This window comes from Phlebotomus papatasi, chromosome 2 (genome assembly GCF_024763615.1).
Source record: "Phlebotomus papatasi isolate M1 chromosome 2, Ppap_2.1, whole genome shotgun sequence".
NCBI lineage: Eukaryota > Metazoa > Arthropoda > Insecta > Diptera > Psychodidae > Phlebotomus > Phlebotomus papatasi.
In genome coordinates this window covers 17,913,193-17,933,103 of record NC_077223.1, presented here as the reverse complement: position 1 = coordinate 17,933,103, position 19,911 = coordinate 17,913,193, and the positions used below count along the sequence as shown (strand labels likewise).

At 34.9% G+C, this 19,911-nt stretch overlaps 3 protein-coding genes across 5 annotated transcripts in view; 2 read left to right on the top strand and 1 right to left on the bottom strand.

The window, feature by feature from the left end:
- Nucleotides 1-19,145, top strand: part of LOC129802845 (DNA helicase MCM9-like) — a 43,221-nt gene extending 24,076 nt beyond the window's left edge. The window contains exons 6-7 of one of the 2 annotated variants that reach the window (XM_055848987.1): nucleotides 2,778-2,900; nucleotides 19,030-19,145. In XM_055848987.1, coding sequence (XP_055704962.1) covers nucleotides 2,778-2,861 — 84 coding nt within the window. In that variant the 3' untranslated portion in view covers nucleotides 2,862-2,900; nucleotides 19,030-19,145. Of the gene's footprint in view, nucleotides 1-2,777; nucleotides 3,006-19,029 lie in introns of those variants that run through there. The other variant, XM_055848988.1, reaches the window with a different exon arrangement.
- LOC129802839 (collagen alpha-2(IV) chain-like) lies at nucleotides 2,929-19,237 on the bottom strand. 2 transcript variants are annotated; one of them, XM_055848950.1, is made up of 6 exons: nucleotides 18,740-18,798; nucleotides 6,546-7,004; nucleotides 5,985-6,405; nucleotides 5,445-5,918; nucleotides 5,292-5,387; nucleotides 2,929-5,158 (listed from the first exon to the last, which is right to left on the bottom strand). In XM_055848950.1, the coding sequence occupies exons 1-6, from the start codon at nucleotides 18,767-18,769 to the stop codon at nucleotides 3,399-3,401; spliced, it is 3,240 nt and encodes a 1,079-aa protein (XP_055704925.1). In that variant the 5' UTR covers nucleotides 18,770-18,798; the 3' UTR covers nucleotides 2,929-3,398. The 2 variants fall into 2 exon arrangements, with proteins under 2 accessions (XP_055704925.1, XP_055704926.1); XM_055848951.1 differs by lacking the exon at nucleotides 5,292-5,387 and having other exon boundaries at nucleotides 18,740-19,237.
- The window catches only part of LOC129802850 (uncharacterized), a 30,404-nt gene continuing 29,633 nt past the window's right edge, over nucleotides 19,141-19,911 (top strand). Inside the window, exon 1 of the mRNA XM_055849009.1 lies at nucleotides 19,141-19,206. The gene's annotated coding sequence lies outside the window, so the exon portion shown is untranslated. The remainder of the gene's footprint in view (nucleotides 19,207-19,911) is intronic.

Below are 19,911 nucleotides of genomic sequence, written 5' to 3'. Positions count from 1 at the left end.
AGAAAATGTTTTCTATGTCGAACTATGAAGGGTCAAAAGAAATTTTAAAAAAAAGTTTATTTTCAAGCAGGGGCCCATCAAGCTTAATAGAAAATGAAGCTATTTTTCACTTTTCCTTGTAAAATTTTTGTAGATATTGCACCGCGACTTAAACAAATTTGCTCCTAGTTCTTGTATTTATTTCGGCGAACATTATGAAATATGTATTTTTAAATAGCTTATAATGCACGGTTTCGAAATATATCAGACTGATAAGTTAATTCTCTTTAGGAAAAAAGTTGCCAATAGTCTTCAGTGCCTCTATGCAAAAATGTATGGACAAATGAAATGTCGAGAGGCCCCTGATTTCAAGTGTCTTAAGCGTTAAGAGGATAATGTATAAAAGATCGGGTTGTATCCTGGGGGATACCTGAGGTACCAAATTTATTTTCTTGACAATTTAAAAAAAATAAGGATTCATAGCGATCTTTTCTAGCAGATATTCTTTAATCTCAGTTTCTGTGGTCCAAGACGAAATGTGACCTCGGAATGGGCTTAGACGCTCATAGACCAGGAATATATGCGCCAAAAATCGATTTTCAAATTTGTGACGTCCCGTCCCAGAATTCACTTCTGTTTGGTGATTTGGAAATGTTTCGTTAAATAGCACAATACTTCCAAACACACCGATTTTAAACGATCACCGCTAGGGTCGCTAGAATCGAAAAATGGATTTTCCTTATTTAAATGTCGAATATATTATAAATTCTCATTATCGACTTCAATGAAATTTTAATATTTTGTAGCTGGAGTCGAGACCTTTCAAACGATGGGTCACACGTTACGCTAACTCTTGTTCGACTGGAGTTATAAAGAAAAATAAATTGACTGGGCTCTATTTTTGGTGTTCATTAACCGATTTCGGTGAAACTTAGTGACCTTTCCAACGATGGGTCGTACCCGCCGTACCTCTCCGCAACCCGCCCCAACTGTACTCCGACTCTTACTATACCGAAATTGACCGGATTCTATCTCTAATGTTTTTTAACCGATTTTAATGAACTTTGTTTTTCTTTTATTGAGCTTCTATTTTGAATTTTTTTAGAATAGACAATGATCAGTATTTCAGAATTTCCTTACAGATAACTTCAGAATGCTTGCAACTCGGAATGCGTGAATATTCGACTGTCAGTTGAATTTTGGGGAAAAGAATCGCGTCGATCAGACTGTTCTGTGCTGCCGAAACGGATGAAATGTAAATTTGTGCTAAATTGTTGGTAGAAAAAAGTGAATTATTTATGGTTAGAAAAGTGCCCCTACATTCTCTGTTATGTCCTGTAACTTCCTGGACAGATTGAGAGACAAAACTCTGGAAATTCCTTATTGATTCGACCACTGATGAACGTTTGAAATCCGAGCCGAAAGCTTTGGAAGAAGTTGCCGTTTTTCTAAGAGTAAATCTACTTCCCGACGAATTCCGGTTCCCTTTTACTTTATTAAGATGATTTTGGGTTTTTTTTTTTTTTGGGAACGTGTGTCATTGTACAGAAGTGAATGGAATAGGTAGTTTATACCTGAAATCCAGGTCTAAATGCGAAACGGTTAAAAATAGCGACTTGGGGTCTATGGACGATCCCTCCATTAAATCGCGTTTCGTATCATTAACATGTAGTAAATTTTTCCCCATCGTTTTTTTCTAAAAATACACTTATTTGGAATATATAGAAAATGCGTCGTGTGGTTATTTCATTTTCAAATATGATAAGGGATGGAAATTTTGAAGAGGAATATTTTGCCTATGGAGCCAGGAGAGAATTTACTACTTACTTAATGGTACTTGGTGTTTTTTTTGGCGTAATAAAAGTGTCGATTGTATGATGTTCCTTCTAGGAAATAAATATTTAACTGTTTTTCACCGCAGAGTAATTCTGCCCCTGTTTTCCTACAAACCAGTGCCCTTAAATCCTCTAATGAGTTTTCAGAAGAAAAAAGTGAAACAACCCTAGAAGCCTTATTTGTCAACGGATTTCCACAACTTTGGGTGCGTTAGAAAGGTCTTGGAATCTCTAACAAGTTTGAACAGATTCGAAGCGGTTATAAATTTTCTGAATCAATCATTTTTGCAGTAGGCTAAGTGTGCCAAATTTCGGCATAGTTGCATGCAAGCGCCAAAGTCTGAAATTTGAAATGTAATATTTTTAATACAAATTGATTTTTTTAATTCCTTTTTCTTAAGGAGTGTTGCTTGGAAACTTGTTAAGAATTTATCGTCTTTATTTTCTCTAAAATCATTCTTAGTAGATTTTAAAATGAATAAAAACATAAACATGGCTTTGGTCCCCCTATTTCGGCCACCTTTATTCTCATAGTCCCTTGCTCTTTGGGATTTCTTCCAATGTCTGTTTTACGTTATTTCGTTTGTCGAAATTACATTTTCTGTTTTTCTTATGCATTGTATAATCTCTAGTGTATATAAAAACTAAAACTTCATGGAAATTCGAGGAATAAAAAAGGTGGCCGGAATTGCAAGCTGGCCGGAATTTGGCACACTTACCGTAATTATTCCTACACTAATTTCGGCATTCTTTTTGGTAATAGAATCGGTTCAGATGGTTCAGATTGATTGTGAATCCGTGAGCACGAGGCTTTTTTATGAATTAAATCGCTAAAAGCTACTTTATTCATTTAAGATAAACATTCTAATAAAAGTGCTATCCAAATCGAAATCAAATTTCAAAATATTTTCTTCGTATAATATTGTACTAATTTCTAAAACGTACAATATTTCTTTTCAATAGGAAAGTTCTACCAGCACAAACTCACATAGTATCTTCAGAGATCCCTTTAAAGATTTCGACTACGAAAACCTCAAATTGGATTAGACGATTTTCCAAAATGGACCACCATCACCCAGAATCCAGGTATTTAGAAAAAAAAAACTCAATGGCATGATCATCGAAATAAGTTTATTTCTTACTTGCTAGAAGATTGATTATTTACTAAGAAGAAAGTTACATTGATTTGTTTACTGTTTTTTTTTTAATTAATTTTAATTTTGTGTCTATGGAAATGTTGACAATTGTATTGTGGAAGGGAAAGAGAACTATTCAAGAGGGATAGTTGAATACACCCAGAAATAATGATAGACTGTTAAGTAATTCTTCAAAAGTAGTATATAACTTATGTGACTTTGGAAGAATTATTTGACAGACTCTCCATAAACTGCCCACACAGATTTGTAAAATAATAACTTAATATTGCAAATTTTCATTCAAAATTACGCTACTGAATCGTAAGCATAGAAAAAGTGGAAAACTGCAATGATGGCAATTTTTCAAGTGTTTTTTTTTTGTCGCGATTATCCATGGATTTTGTGCTAGATGGATTCAAAGGGGGATCCCAGAGAATTTGTCGCGGATTCAGGAGATGTTCTCCATGGCTTTGAGATCTCGTATGTATCTCTGCAATGATCTTCGATGTGGTGATTTAACCACGATTCTACTCGATTGAGGGTCGAGGTTTGCCAGTTCTAGAACTTGTTTGAAACTATCCAGGCTAGTGATGTCATCTGCAAGTTCTAGTGATCGTCTCTGGCGTTGTTGATTGCATTGATTGCATTGATAGGGCACAGTGAAGGCCTGAGAAAAGAGATTGCTCAGATTCTGATTGTTTCCCGTATTGTTACCATCGCAAGACGGAACAAAGAGAATGGGCAGGAGTCCGATGTAACCGGAAAATTGTTGTCCCTGTATAATGGAAGTGGGTTTGCTGGTGTTGTTGCCGTTCATCAAGTAGCACGGACACACTCCGGCATTTGGGATATTGCCCATGGCTATTGGGAATGGCACAATAAAGATGGGATATTGAGAGACAGCCACATTGTAATTAGGGTTTTGGATAGGACGCGGTGGCTGAACTCCCATAGCACCTTCAGCATAGAAATCTTGCTGGTAGTATCCAGGCAATCCTGGCGAACCATCAGTTCCGGGAGTACCTGGAGTTCCGGGACTTCCAGGGGACCCAGAAACAACATAACCAGGAATGCCTGGTGATCCCGGGGTTCCGGGAGTTCCAGGTGTTCCGGGACTACCATCTGATCCAGGATATAACGACACGAATCCTGGTGTACCAGGAGTTCCTGGAGATCCTGGGGTTCCTGGCCTTCCAGGGATACCATCTGTTGCAGGAATGACTTCTATGTATCCTGGACTACCTGGTGTTCCAGGTGTTCCTGGGGTTCCTGGCCTTCCAGGGATACCATCTGTTGCGGGAATCACTTCAATATATCCTGGACTACCTGGTGTTCCAGGTGTTCCTGGAGTTCCTGGTCTTCCAGGAATACCATCTGTTGCGGGTACAACTTCTATGTATCCTGGACTACCTGGTGTACCGGGAGTTCCAGGAGTTCCTGGTCGTCCAGGCATTCCATCTAATCCAGGATATGCTACAAATCCTGGACTTCCTGGTGTTCCAGGTGTACCTGGGCTTCCAGGTCTTCCGGGTATTCCATCTGATCCAGGATAAACTACGTATCCCGGGCTACCTGGTGTCCCAGGTGTTCCTGGGCTTCCGGGCCTTACGGGTATTCCATCTGATCCAGGATAAGCCACAAATCCTGGGCTACCTGGTGTCCCAGGTGTTCCTGGGCTTCCGGGCCTTCCGGGTATTCCATCTGATCCAGGATAAGCCACAAATCCTGGGCTTCCAGGTGTACCGGGTGATCCAGGAGTTCCTGGTCGTCCAGGTGTTCCATCCAAACCAGGGTAGGCTATAAATCCGGGAGACCCAGGTGTTCCTGGGGATCCTGGGGTTCCGGGTCTTCCTGGGGTACCATCTGAACCAGGATAAGCCGCCACGAATCCTGGAGTGCCGGGTGTCCCAGGTTGTCCGGGTGTTCCTGGAGTACCTGGGCGTCCATTGTGAGGCGGATGGGCTGGTTTAGGTGGTGGGGGGTGTGGTTTCGGTGGATGAGGGTGTCCATTATGTGGAGGATGTCCTGCACTTCCTGGCTTTCCTGGTGTTCCTGGGGTTCCTGGCCGTCCTGGGGTACCTGGTGCGCCTGGTTTTCCTGGTCGTGGTGGATTAGCCACATGATGTCCGCCAGACCCAGGACTACCGGGTGTTCCTGGTGTTCCTGGCGTTCCTGGTCTACCGGGGGTTCCATGTCCTGGTCGATGACCTGGATAATAGCACTCGGTATATTGCTCTGCTCAAGATGTGCCATTAGATGTGCAATGGGTATGCATGAAACGAAATGTGGTGGTGAAAGTGAATTATGATTTTGCAGATGACTTTTGATGGACAAAAATTACCTTGACTGAAATCACCTCCGTGAGGGCCATTAATGTGCTCAGGGCCACTTGGTGTTTCTGGTGCTTCTGGTGCTTCAGTTGTTGTGAGAAACTCTTCTACAAAGTGGAATTATGTGCAAAATTGTGCAAAGCTGTAAGAAAATGATGTCTTACCTCCAGAACCACCAGTTCCACCAAATCCTCCACTACCTCCAGTTCCTCCTGAACCGCCTGTTCCGCCACTTCCTCCATATCCGCCTCCGTAACCGCCACCGCCTCCTACTCCGCCGGTTCCACCAGTACCTGGAGGTCCAGGTGGTCCTGAGGGTCCAATGGGACCAGTAGGTCCTGTGGGTCCGTTGGGTCCATTGGGTCCATTAGGTCCATTAGGACCATTTGGTCCATTAGGACCATTGGGTCCTATTCCTCCGACACCTCCAACTCCACCAGTTCCTCCTGAGCCACCATTGCCTCCATTGCCGCCATAACCACCCATTGGTCCGGTCATATGGACGTATCCAGGACCATTGGGTCCGTTAGGACCTGTCATGTGATGATACATTCCACTATTGTCAGGAATCCATTGTCCATTGCTCCAGTAGCCGCCTGATCCGGGTTTTCCAGGAGTTCCTGGTGGTCCAGGATAGCCTTGGAAAATTAATACAATAAGATCAGCATCAGATTCTTTGTAGAAATTTTTTTCTGTAAATTTACCTGATGGGTAATTTCCAGATCCACCATATCCTCCACTACCTCCGTAGCCTCCGGTACCTCCAGTACCACCACTTCCTCCAAAACCTCCGGTACCACCAGTACCACCACTTCCTCCACTTCCAGCTCCACCTCCAAAACCGCCAGTACCACCGGTTCCTCCACTTCCTGCAGCCCCTCCATATCCTCCTGTACCTCCGGCTCCTCCATAAATTACACTTCCATCAGATCCTGGAGATCCTGGAGTACCGGGAGTTCCCGGGGTTCCAGGACGCCCCGGTCGTCCAAATCCAATGCCCTTAAACCCTGGTCCAGCCACGGTTATATCACCATTCTCTAGGAGTACCAAAGGGCGATTGATGGCTGAGCCTTTCACTCCAGGTCTATCCACTGTAGCTCCTGGGTGAGGCTCACCTGGTTTCACCTGCATTAGAATTTCAATTAGATCTCACTTTCATAGTCCATCTTAATTTTTTGTATATGTAACGCTTCGAAGATCTTGCCAAATTACTTTTACTTGTTGGATATTCATGGAATTTACAAAAATTCAAATAATTTACTCACCACAACGAAACCACCACCATCGACTTGTTTCAGAACAGATCCAATGGCAAAACCTCCTTCGTGCATTCCGCACCCTTTAGGAAGATACAGATTCTTCCACTCCACAATAATGCCCTTCTTCGCTTTGGGTGCATTCTCATCTCCACTGGGTGGGAAGATCTCTACGGGATCCTCAGGTTCAATGACACGGTAGCCATTCTCATCGGCTACATAGTGCGTTGCCCGGAGATGGCTTTCGGGATCGATATAGCCATAACATCCGTATGTGACACCATCTGGGCCACGGATTTCATGGTGAAATTGTCCATTAGGACCAACTTCATAGCCGTAATTGTAAGAACTTGTGTCAAAATTGGCGTTGTGATATTGAGTCTTGTCGCTATTATCGATTTTAACGATTACTTCATTCTTGTTATCCTTCTCCTTGGCCGCTACGTAGCCAATGATCACGAGGATCACCTGAAATAGGTGAGTAATTATAGTTAGAAACCATGTGTTTTTTTTTATGGAAATTGTTAATTATTATAGATAAGATAGAGAAAATTGCTTGCCAAAAGTGTTTCGTACGAAAAAAATCTTGGAAAACTTTGATAATCTCTTCAATTCGGCAATTCTTTGATATTTTATCAATAATTTAGGGCAATGTTTAGCCTAATGATGAGCTATAATAATTCTCTACATGCGGAACATGCAAAGTACGTAGAATTATCACTAGTGGCGTAAAATACAAAGTTAATCGTAGTATTCTTCCACTAGGAAACAAATTTGTTTCTACAATTATCATGCTTAATGAGAGTGACATGATAATCGTAGTAATATTTCCAACGATTATCTTAGCAAGAAATTCATTTTTCATTCAAAAATTCAATTTACCTCGAATTATCACAATTTTCTGATAGCAAATTACAACGATTATCATGTCAGTTTTGAAAATTCAACTAGCAGATTCAATTCCTTGTTACCGTAGCAAATACTTTAAAATGATAATCGTTGTAAAATCCGGCTTCCAGTTGTAAAATGACTCTGCTATGATAATCGTTGTAAATATTACTACGATAATCTTGTTACTCCTATTACAACAATCATCATATTTGTAATAATGTTTTACAGGGCACCTAAGAAGCAATTTCTTCTCTTTATCGCCTTGTAGAAATCTCTATTACCGTAAATATGGATGGCTTTGCATCCCTGGTTTTCGTACCGTCGTTGGGGGTGACTTTGCACTCTGCTGTTCGTGAGATTTTCATTAATTCTAGCATTTATTAATAGTCTTCGCCGTTCGGATCTACCATGTCAAAGTATATAGGGATATGTTGTGTACCAAGTAACATAGAAGAATCCTCAAAAGGATGCTTGTAGTTTCAGGAGTTTCAGTAATATTCAATAAAATGCAAATATAGGTATTTAGCCAAAAAACGGCTCTGTGAAAAAGTTATCTGAAGCTCTAATGTTAAAAGCGGCTTCAGAGTAGTAAATTGCCAATATCTATTCTAAATTTATCTGGCTAAAATAATCCATTTCGATTTTGTTCATAATTTTTATTAAAATACTTTTTTTCACTATTATCTTTGTAATAACGCATGATTTATGTTGTAAAATTGCATATTATGGTCTTTCTAAAGCTTTATTATAGAAGAATTTGATTAAAAATTATCTAATTTTTTGGGAACGTAAGATAAAATTACCGAGATCTACCAGAGAACGTGGTCGCCATCTTAATTTGACGTTTCTATCTGCCATTTTGAATAACTGTCAAAACAAAAAACTCATCGTATTGAGCTGAAATTTTAGTATGTTCTAGCTGATGCCAAGGCCTTTGCAAAACATATATAAAATACGACCTAGGTCAAGCGATTGTCTGGATACAGGGGCTCCAAGTTCAAAATTTTGATACTTTCATGAATACAGAACTACGGGGAGCTTCTTTTATCGAAATCATCACAAAAAAGACAGCACTATCGTTAGGCGATGAGATCTAACAAACAAACAAAAAAAAGTAAAGTTTTTGTTTATAACAGTGCATTATTTGAGTAATTTGAAAAACTGTTTTTCCAAAAGTGAAGAAATAAAAAATAAATTAATGCACTTTTCGTTTATTATTTTTATTATGTAAGAGTAAATAAATATATAAAATAAAAGCTTTAAACATTTTTAATGGTTAATGAGGCATTTCGTTTAGGTTTTAAAATTCAGGATTACAAAATAAAGATTGTCAAAATATGAATATTTCAAAATTTTAAACTTTGAGCCTCTGTGTCTAGGTAAATTTTTAACGTACACTGGAACATAGATACCTTCTGAAAAGGTCTTGACATCAGCTACAACATACTAAAATTTCAACCCAATCGGACCAATTTTAGATTTTGTGAACAAGAGGTTTTTTTTAATATAAAAAGTGAGAAAAAACTTTGTCAAAGTGGTAAACAAGTATTCTTTTGAGAAAATTTAAATAAGATTCATTTGTCCGCTTAACAAAACTTCTTCAGGATAATGTCTAGAACATTAAGTGCCCTAAAGGTCTTCAGATCTATCTTACAGCGCTAGAATTAAAGAAAAGCTTACGAAAAGTAGGGGCGCAAAGTCACCCTCTTCTACGGTTATATGATCTTCAGACCTGAGATGTAGCTTTATGGCTTACATAATTTTAATATAGACGAATATTTTGGGAATATTTGGTTCAGTATAAAAAATTAATTCTTAAGACTGATTAAATATAAAGTGGTCTTCATACGAAAGGTTTACCCCAGTTCCCGAAAGTTTCAAAATCCTTAATAGCAATTACTATTACTTGTTTTTGAAAATTTCATTGATTGTTTGCTTTCAATATTTAATCCCAAATCAAAATTTTTCTAAAGCATTGACCAACAAACAGGAGTAGTTAAGCCATTTGGCTAAGCCTTAGGTCTGAGGTCCGTATAATGTTGCTGTTGCATTTTTTCAAATAGGGAATCACCTTAAACGAGGTTAAATCTCTAGTCTAAAGATTGCAAGAGTTTATAGCAAAATGATTTCTTCAAGACTTAAAAGCAGAGACCTCTACAAGTAAATCGATACACTGATAAGACGCGCAGGAACTTATAAACTATTGAAACCTTTAAAAAATAATATACCGTAACTTTTGCATGATTTAGGATAATTTTTAAGATTTAAATTAACTTGTATTGGTTAGTTTACCTAAATTTTCTTTCATGGCAAAAATATAATAAAAATAAAAAAAATGTTTTTTTTAATGCTACTATTAAAAAAGTCGCTTCAAGATATATCTGCAACGGAAATTTTAATAGCAATCAATTTGTTTTAATTGTTTTATACGCGCTTTTTGCATTTTTCAAAGGTGTTGTGCAGTTAAGAGGCCTCAGAACACTTCTCATAGTTTATTTTAACATTTGCCATACTACCTATTTCTATCATCTGTGCTAAGAATAAATGGTGTTAAAAAAACATAACATTCGACTAATTGGGGTTTAGTCAAAATAAATTGCATTCTGTAGTGCTAATTTATGGGTAATTTGCCAAAAAGATTTATTTAACATTGAACCCCTGGACCCCGTGTAGAGAAATTTTAATAGCTAAAAAATTCTACCTAAATTAATAATCTGCACAAGAATTTTATTGTGGTTTAAGTGTGGTACAAAGTCTTAAAACTGGACCATAAATGGTTCAGTAACTTTAAAGCATCTCAATATTGTCTTAAAAAGATGTTCATGTTGTCATAAACAGAAAGAGAAATAAAAAAGAAAGATAAGCTTATTACGAGGAGCAAATGCAAAGCTCACGAGTCAAAAGTAAAAAAAAAATAACGAGAGTTCAATTCCATATTTGCTAATGATACACCCGGAATCGAATATTCCTCTCAACAGAATCAATTATCAATCGTTTATTAGTTTTATCTCGTGTTTTTTTTTCATCCAATTGATTCTATTTATTTTTCACCTGACCTCATCACTATTTAATTCCTCGCTCTTTTTTTTACACTACCCACTATCGCCACGTCCACCTTATTATCTCATGCAATCTCTTCACGAGTTTATCTTTGCGAATTCATTCACAACACTCAACTCCGATTAATTGCGTAATGTTGGGAAGGAAAAGAAAAGCAATTATTAAATTGGCGATATGAAAAATTGTTAAACAAAACGTCCAGCAATACATTATAAATATTTTGACATTTCTTGGACTTTTTTTTTTGCTCCATGGAAGTAAATTAAAAATGTATAAATTTGATATAGAGGCATTTTGTGAACTTGAAAGGCCAATGTTAAGAATTTTTTTTCTCACACACAAATACTTTGTGGGAAAACTAAGTAATATTTTATGAATTTTATTGTAGAAATCACCGTTGGTCCATCGTACTTCCGTTTGTGGTGAAACAATCTCAGTATATTTCTTGTTAAATTGGAATAGGAAAGAATTGTAAGCGAATCACCAAGGATGAGCAATTACAAGACTTTTGCATAATCCCTCAATAAATAAAGAATTTTATTTTAGTATTAGATATTCTAGAAAACTATTAACATTAAGGGGGCATTACGATCTGATCTTTGACTTTTTATTGAAATTAGAGCATTGTTTTGTACGAAGAGTTCCGTGTAAAACCCAAATATTTGCTCAGCATGGTATTTAAATTTCATATTTCGTATAAAGCTTTTGAAATTTAGAAATACACTTATCTTTTTTTAAACAAATATCCATGGGAACCAATTTTCGTACCTATATTTTTTTCAAATATAAATAGAAGGAAATTTTGAAATATTTCAAACTCATTCAATGATATCTTAAATTGCTCTAAAGAAGTTTTTTCTAAGAATGCTTTCTGGTGTTCCTCTTTGAAAATAAACTTAATACATTGATGGCTTATTTACTAATTTGAGAAGTAGGGAAGGCTGGGGCAAAATGTCACAAATGTTCATTTTTTTCGTTCATCAAAATTTAATGTTTTACTACGCTTTTGTTTTACTTATAATAACAAATATATAATATTGTAGGCAGGATTATTCTTCTGGTTGAATTCCTCAAAAATTTTTAAATGCTTATTGGACATTTTAAAATTTTTTAAAGCACATAAAACACTGTAATTGCGGGTGACTTTGACACTCTTCTGTTATTTTATTTACTTCTTGAACTTAAGGATGGTCTTTACCGATCTACCATGTCTGATCGGTGAGAATCGTACTAAGAGCTATTGAAATGTGTTTAAGCCTTTAATATTTTAAAGGACATAAAGAATTTATCCAGACAAAAACGCTCGTTTCCTGCTGTATACAAATAAAATATTTTGATTATCTGAATTTTCAGAATATCTTATTTGTCCTAGGGCTTGAAATAATGTTATTTATATCTTCTTCTTCGCTATTAAGAGGCTATATCCATCAGAAATTTTATATTAAAAATTTCAAGTCAATCGGATAAAAAATCGACCCTTGGTCAATGCTTTGCTACACCAGTATATTGTAGTCAAACTAGAAATAAAAAATATTTTTGTATTTCTCAAGACTGACCCCAGAAATTTTCAAAAACAAAGTCACAAAATACTCGTTAATTTTTGGCGTCATTTAAACCTAAAGAAACAGGCTTTAGCCGACTTTTTTATGACATTTTTGTAATTGCGGCAAAATTAATGAAAATATCCTGAAAAAATCTATTTCACAAATTTTTCATCCTAATGCCAATATTGCTTGGAATATCAATAGTACTTTTTCATCTAACAATTATCCATGTATTAGTGAAAAATCAGTGATAATTTTATCCCGAAACGGAAGAGTGGCTATAACTGCCCCGAGGGCTGTTTCAGTGTTTATCATCTTATATAAAAAATTGAATAATTTATTATCCAAGTGAAAAATATTTTTTTAATTATATGTTTATTAAACCAGAAACGAGGTAAAACTATGAAATCTTGACTAGAAACTCAGAAAACCAAATGCTGGTCCAAAAACTGTCACATCAAAATTACAATTTTATATCAATTTTACAAAAATGCTTCTAGGATAACAGGATCAGACTTATAAATATTTCTGACAATATGGGTATGTGTTCCTACTTTCATTAAAAAAAATACTTTGCTCGATGTACATTTTAAGAAAAAGCGAGAAAAATCCACTGGCTAATTCTACCCCTGGCTATAGGTACCCCAGTCTCCCCTACTTTTTTTTTCTACTGCAAGAAATTGTCCTAAGGGATAAAGCTATTAATTATCCTTATGCTTAACAATTTTTTTCTTATAAAATATTTTACATTCATCAAATTCTCTGTTTGACTACAACTTTAAAGCATCCAATGGACTCGAACGACTCGAAGCTTTAGCCAATTGAGCCAATCAGAGAATGCGACGGTGATAAAATATTTTATTGGCTTAAAGATTTAATTGGTATACTCTCAAATTCGGGTATTTGGGATCGAAATGTCACCCGAATTAGAGAGAAATTGAGGAGTGATACTCAAAATTTCAATTTTTAAAATCATATTATTATTATTAAACTTTTAAGGCTTTGTTAATATCGTCTTTGGTTTTGAGTGCCAAAAATAATAAATAGCAATTAATTTTATTGGATTTTCAAGATGTAATCGACCATTTGCTCTTAATAAACCAATCCTAAGTCAAAATATTTCAAAAATTCTTAACTGATAAGTAATTAAAGAAGTTAAGCCATATGGCTAAGCCTTAGGTCTGACGCCCTTAATAACGGTAATTTGAGCATATTTAACTGCCGCCTGAATTAAAAAGTACCCTAATCTTAAAAGAACAGAATTAGCGTGAGTTTACTGTAGGAAATTTGGAATTCTGGACAAATTAGTTTGGAAGTTCGGCAATTCTAGAGTACTTTTTAGATTGTTTAATTTTTTTTTTTTTTTTTTAGGAAAGTTGTTCGAACTCAAAATTGGTTCATTTATAACTTTTTCGATTAGTATTTAAGCTAATTATAATTAATTAATTCAGGGGAAACTTTAATTTAGGGATAGGGGAGACTGGGGCAAAATTTGTCAAAATGAAAATTTCAATATTCACTATTTTCTAAAATAAAAGAGACTGAAGCTTGAAATTTTTAATATAGATAGCCTTCATGAACCTTCTTAAACTGACAAAGTTTCAAGGGATTCGAGGAAGGATTATGCAAAATAAAAAAATAATGAAATTTTGAGCCCTATTTTTGAATATTTGTCTTACAGAAAATATTAATACTGATTAGCTCAATTTAAGCACATTTCTCGTTAGGATAGAGAAAAATTATCTTGGACAAAGTTGTAAAGGAATAAATTTCCTATAAAAATATGTGTATTTGATATTTTAAACGTTTGCGAGAGTAAAACGTCACAAATTATCCGAAGACTGACAAAATTTGCCCCAGCAAAGCAAAGGGATCCCGAGGATCATTAGGTCTCTTTCTTTTAAGTCTAATATCTAAATAAAAAGATCGCAGTGTTTACAACTGCCCTATATTTACGTCTGCTCCTTCTTTTTATTTAATTTTTTCCAAAGTTTTGTTTCCTCGAAAGTAAAGCAGACCTGTTCTGCTTCACCTTCCCCTACAATGGCGTTTTTGGGACAGGTGGGCTTAACAGCTACAAGATATCATTATTACAAATAAATTTGAATGTTTTTAATCAAATAAATTCTAATTATGCTATAAATCCCATTTACAACTATTTAAGGAATGTCAAATAATATAATGGGATTCTCTTGGCTTTTACTACTGGTTTTATTTATTATGTCAATATTATTATGAACAAATTAGATTCACACTTCACGCCTATTTTCTCATTTCATAAGCTTTTTCGTGTGTAAACTGTAAAGTTTTATTATCTCTTTGAAAAGAAAAATTCTTAAGGCCTGATAATACATAAATTCACGCCTTTTCGGAAGAATGACTTCTTGAACAATCATCAAAAATTATTTCTTAACATCGCGATTTCATATATTTCTTTTACAAAAATCCCGTATAAAGAATTCATGGTTGAACATGCGGAAAGGAAAAAAAAAATTCAAAATTCTCATGTTGAAATCTTATTTTCGTGTGTGTGACATAATGTGTGAGTCTCGAGAAATATGATCTAATCGTGGTTTAAGATCGTCACATTGAACTTTAAAATACGATCGCGAATATTTCACTCTCACCCTGCGCACGGTGCTAACATAAGAATCTCAAGCATCCTTGCCTCGGTTTAGGCATGAATCAGCCGTGAAGAATGACAAGAAAAGTATCTCTTCTATATTGTTAGCAATATTAAAATATTTGTTGTTACTTAGCTGAGAATAATGGAAAGAGTAATGGCAGTGAGAGACAGATAAAATCTATCATCAATCGACACAATTTCCTAATAAACGAGTCACTGCCTCGAATCATTCAACCCATTGTCGCATTGTTATTCCATCATCTTTTTTTTCATTATTATTACTCCTCTTTCATCTTCACCACCTTTTAATAATAGTGCAAAAATATTTTATTTGGCATCTTTTTCACTCTCACCCAAAGAATTGTACATATTTGAAGAATGAACAAGATGATGTATTAGTTATTTAACTCACAAATGAAGAGGTAAAAAAAACGATTTTTTTTCGTACGACTTATACGATTCTATTTAACAAATTTTCATCAATAACCACAGAGCCGAATTTGTTCGCGAAAGTGCGTGGTTATAAAAATTAGTATTTGCTACCTTGAAGCTGTATGGCCCACAAAATTAGATCCCTCGTAATGAGTCTATTGATGGGAAACATTTCTTCTGAACATATCACCCACGGTGCATTAAAATTTCAGTAACGCAATATTTGGCGGGAAAAAAGGTAAAGTGAATTGGATGATGGAAATTCAATCCTGTAGCTATTGAAAGTAAAAGTTATGCACGCGCACACATTAAAGATATTTGAAGAACACAACTTCAGCACTCCAAAACAGTGATTTATCCCACCTCTGGGTTGCCCAAAGATTTGTTAATTAGAGAACTCTGTTATTTTTTTTCTCGCCTCTGCCAAAACTGGCCAAGAGTGGCAAAATGATGCATGTGGAGGTGAAAAATCAAGATAGGCAGTAGCCTCTTATTGTAGTCAAGAGGTCTGTCTTCTTTTTTTTGTTTATTCTGGTCTTTTCTGCTAACATTTATGCTGCGATTCTTCTCCTTTGACCAATTTTAAATTCAATCTTCCACGACATTCAACGATCAAAATCCAAAGGGGTTTGCAATTGGCAAAAAAAAATCTTAATTGAATTTTTAAGTTTGGGATTAACTTTTCTTTTTGATCCTGAATTGCAGTTATTTGATAATTAACGTCCGCCGTCGTCTTAGCGTTGGCGCTCAATTCCTTTGTAAACTTAAATTTTAAATTTTCAAAATATTGTAACTAGAATGTTACTTTAGAATAATTTGTGATCTAATGCTATTTATACGGGCTACAGACCTAAGGCTTAGCCGTATGACTTAATGGCCTCTACACATTGGGAGAAATTTTTGTCAAAAATTGCTTTTTTGAAGGAAATTCCCTGCAGCTTTGTAGGGGGAAACGTCAAATTTCTGTCAAAAACGCAATTTTTGACGAAAATTGCTCCCAATGTGTATACGCCTTAACTGTTCTCATTTCATATCGATCAAGATTTTTTTTAGATAAATTTAACTTATAAGATTGGATTATTGATGACAATTATATATTAGATTCTAAAAAGACAATAGAATTGGTTGCTATTTAGGATTTTGAGACTTTCGAAAACTGAGTTAAACCTCTAGTCTGAAGACCACTTTACTCAGTGTGCTAAAGAATTTATTTAGCAATTTGTACTGTCTTTCTCCAATGACTGTGACCTTATTTTTTTATACAACTTGAGTGACATTTTTTTCCTTTGTCCCAGTTTATAACCTTGACAGTTTTCCGTCCATTTCTGCTATTTATTAGCACAACAATAACTGATTGAATATTTTAAATAACCATGAAAAGAACTGCCTTTAAAGAAATTTTGAAATTTTTTTCCATCAAAATTTTTGCCTAGGTTGCTATAGGGTAAAGTGGTACAAGTTGGACAATGGTAAAAGTTGGACAGGACTTTTTTTTCTTGATAAATTAGTACTTCATTTTTATTTGTATATTTTCAATGCTTTAGTTTTATAATTTGATTGCTTATGCTTAAAAACAAATTTCATACTGTATTTATCAAGAAAAAAGCCATGTCCGACTTGTACCGGCGAATTGTCCAACTTGTAACACTATGTCCAACTTATATCACTTTACGCTAAGTATATTTACGTAAAAGGGTTTTTGAAAACCTCAATTCGATACCTGCGATACCTGTAACAAGTTTACAAATTAAAAAGGAAACGTATTCCTCAATATGCTCTAAAATTACAAAATAGTGAAGTTTGAAGGACTAAAATTAAAGGGATAGGGTAGATCTGTCAGTTGTAGAATTAGACAATGGGATGTTAGAATTTTTAATAGAAAGAATATTCAGTAAACTATTCCAAGTAATTAACTCCTTCCTATTCATTGCAATATTTATTAGTCTAATTCAAATATGCTTTTCACAAATTATAGTCCAAGAAAAATTTCATTTGCTGGCTAATTTTGCCCCAGTCTCCCTTAAGAGTTGAAGGGAGAGAAATTGCTTAGACACAGAATGTTCTAATTTTTTTCTTTCTACATTTCATATCAAGAGATTATATCTAAGAACTGTTTTAGACAATGAGTAAAAAATCAGGGATGTTCATAATACGGTTGCCAAGTGATAAGAATTTTCAGTAAATACGTTTTTTACTTTCTTTGTAAAAGAAACTTAGTGTTAGGAATTATTTAGGTTTCAGTTCATTAGGAACATTATTATTCTTAAATCTTTTCGGAACCTAAGATACACAGTCAGCTTGTCAATTTCAACCTTACTTTTCAAAGGTTTAAGCTTTTACTAACAAATTTAATGTGAGAAAGATGTTTTCCGATCATGAAGACCTTATTTAGTGATTAGCCTTAATAATTCTTAAATGGTTCCGGGATAGTTACAATAAAAGTATATTAAACATTGCATTACAAAGGTCTTATGTGCCTAATTATCTTCTTGAACAGTTACAGAATAAAAATATTATACTTAGTTTAATAAAAAAAATATTGATTAAAATTTCTAAAAAATTTTGATTAATTATGACAAAGTCTAAGATCTGTTATTACTGATGTTTTAAAAAGTGTTGCAAGGTTTAGTTTTTAACGAGTTTAAGTTTAATAGAGTAATTTTTACTATTACATAAAATATTTAAGGAAATAGTAGAATAGAAATTAATGACTCAAACAAATTAGTAAAATAACAGGGGTGGAATGATAACTTTTCGACACTATCGAATCAATAGTATCGATAAATCTATATCTGTTAGATTAAATGAATGTCGACTTTTTGGGCATTGTGACATTCTTTAAAGAATGTTGCTGTTGATAAATATCTATATTTAGTCACAGGAAGTATAGCTATCGTTTAAATATTTCAGAATTGACAGTCGATAGTATCGAAAATAAGTCATCATGTTACCCCAGGTTTCAGTCTTAAGGGAGTTCCTAGTCTTAAATGCATAATTTTCCCAAATGTCAATTTTTTTTAATTCTATTTAATGTTTTAATGCAAAAACTGTCTTTAAAACTGTATTTCTTAAAGGCGAATTAACAGGTATTTTTTTTACACAGGATTCAGATAGATATTTGCAAAAAATATCTTGGATTTGGATGATATGCTATTTTTAAAAATATCCATGAGAACCAAGTTTTTAATAATTCTAATGGCCCTAGAAATTGTTTTCTTCTTGGGTGCCCAGAATTGGAAAAGAAACAATTTTCACTGTTCACTTCTTTTTTTTTTCAATTTCTTTATCAATATTTTTTTAAGTGGGAGAAATTTAAATATACCTTATGAAAAATTCAAGTATCAACTTGAATAGCTTCACCTTCTCAAAGCACCAATTATTAAGTTTTTAAGAAACCTTTTTATGGATTATTAGTCAAATTGCAATTCTTCATGTGTACTCTTATTGAGTAAAATTTAAGCAGTTATCCACCTTTCAGATCAAGACTCTTGATGATGAATTGAAGCGCCATAATTCGGGGTCTTTCGCATTCTTTGAGCACATTTTTTCCTTCTAAATTTTTTGCCACTCAATTCACCCACTTTTGGGATGATGAATGAGATTATAGACTTTTGAAGGAGAAGATATACCACAAAATTTTTTTTACTTACAATTGCACTTAATGTCCTAAAATTGTCCATATTTGGGGTCGGTGCTCTTTGTCCTATCTTCTCTCACGATGTTCAGGCTAATTGTCCTCTAGGTTATTGAAATGGTTTACTCAGCAACATATTTAGAGAAAGCTTATTTGTCCTTTGCCTCGTCTTTGCACAATATCGACATATAGTTCGTTTTGCCTTGAGGATATTTGTGTAAATTTTTTTGGCACAATTTTTCTCTTCACTTTTCTTGCACAAAATTAATCTCAAATTATCACTGAATAATTCCCTTTTTTTCGTAGAAATATATTTTGGGAGAGGTCCTTGTCGAAGGGGATTGCTGACTTTTTTGCGTTTTGAGGAAGGGACAAAATCACACGAAAATATCACATAAAAAAATCGCAAAAACACAAAAAAATGCAGAGTCACAGCTGGAGAGGGTGACTCGCTTAGAGGAAGACTAAATCCGGAGCGATGAGGTGAGTTCCACAGTCCTTAAGCAACTGGCATTAAGTTTGCAGTGGGAGCCCCATTTTAAACTCGCGATTCGTACGCTCAAAACTCTAGCGGCATCAACTGAGAGATGATGATTAAGCGCCTCGCATGAGAAGATGATGAGATGAGCCTACCTGGTGAACATTGCGATCGCCAGTTGACTCTATGCTCATCACATTGGATTATTCTCTCATCTCTTCATAATCTCTTGGTCGTATTTGTTCGTGTGTCGCATTCTTTTTTATCACTCATCAAAAGGGAGAAGAGTTTTGCTATTAAAGTCAAACATTTATTTCAATATGTTAATCAACTTTACAAATTATCGATCATCTCTTTCGTCCATATTTACTTTTGAATTCCACTCGCTCTTTTTCATTAACTTTGGCTTCCCAAATTCCAACCAACGCCGTTTTGGCTCTTCGTCAACTACTTGAATTGGAATTTACAAAGGTATATTAACAGTGAATTTGACATACACATTAGAAATCGCATCTGTTTTTTTTTTTAGATGAAACATCTAAAAGATCAGTGTTTAAAAATTACACGTACATTGATAAAATTTCTCAATTAAGTAATTAAATGGAAATATTGTCACACCTCAATTCTTTCCCAATGATGAGATAAATCTCTACATTTCAGATTTATGAGAAAAAGTTTATGAAAAAATGATATTTCAAAAGCACATAAAA

Coding starts and splice junctions, on each gene's coding strand:
- LOC129802839 (XM_055848950.1), bottom strand. CDS start 18,769: ATGGACAATTTTAGGACATTAAGTGCAATT. Junction 6,406..6,545: donor ATGGTGGTGGTTTCGTTGTG/GTGAGTAAATTA, acceptor ATTCTAATGCAG/GTGAAACCAGGTGAGCCTCA. Junction 5,159..5,291: donor CGGAGGTGATTTCAGTCAAG/GTAATTTTTGTC, acceptor GCTATTATCCAG/GTCATCGACCAGGACATGGA.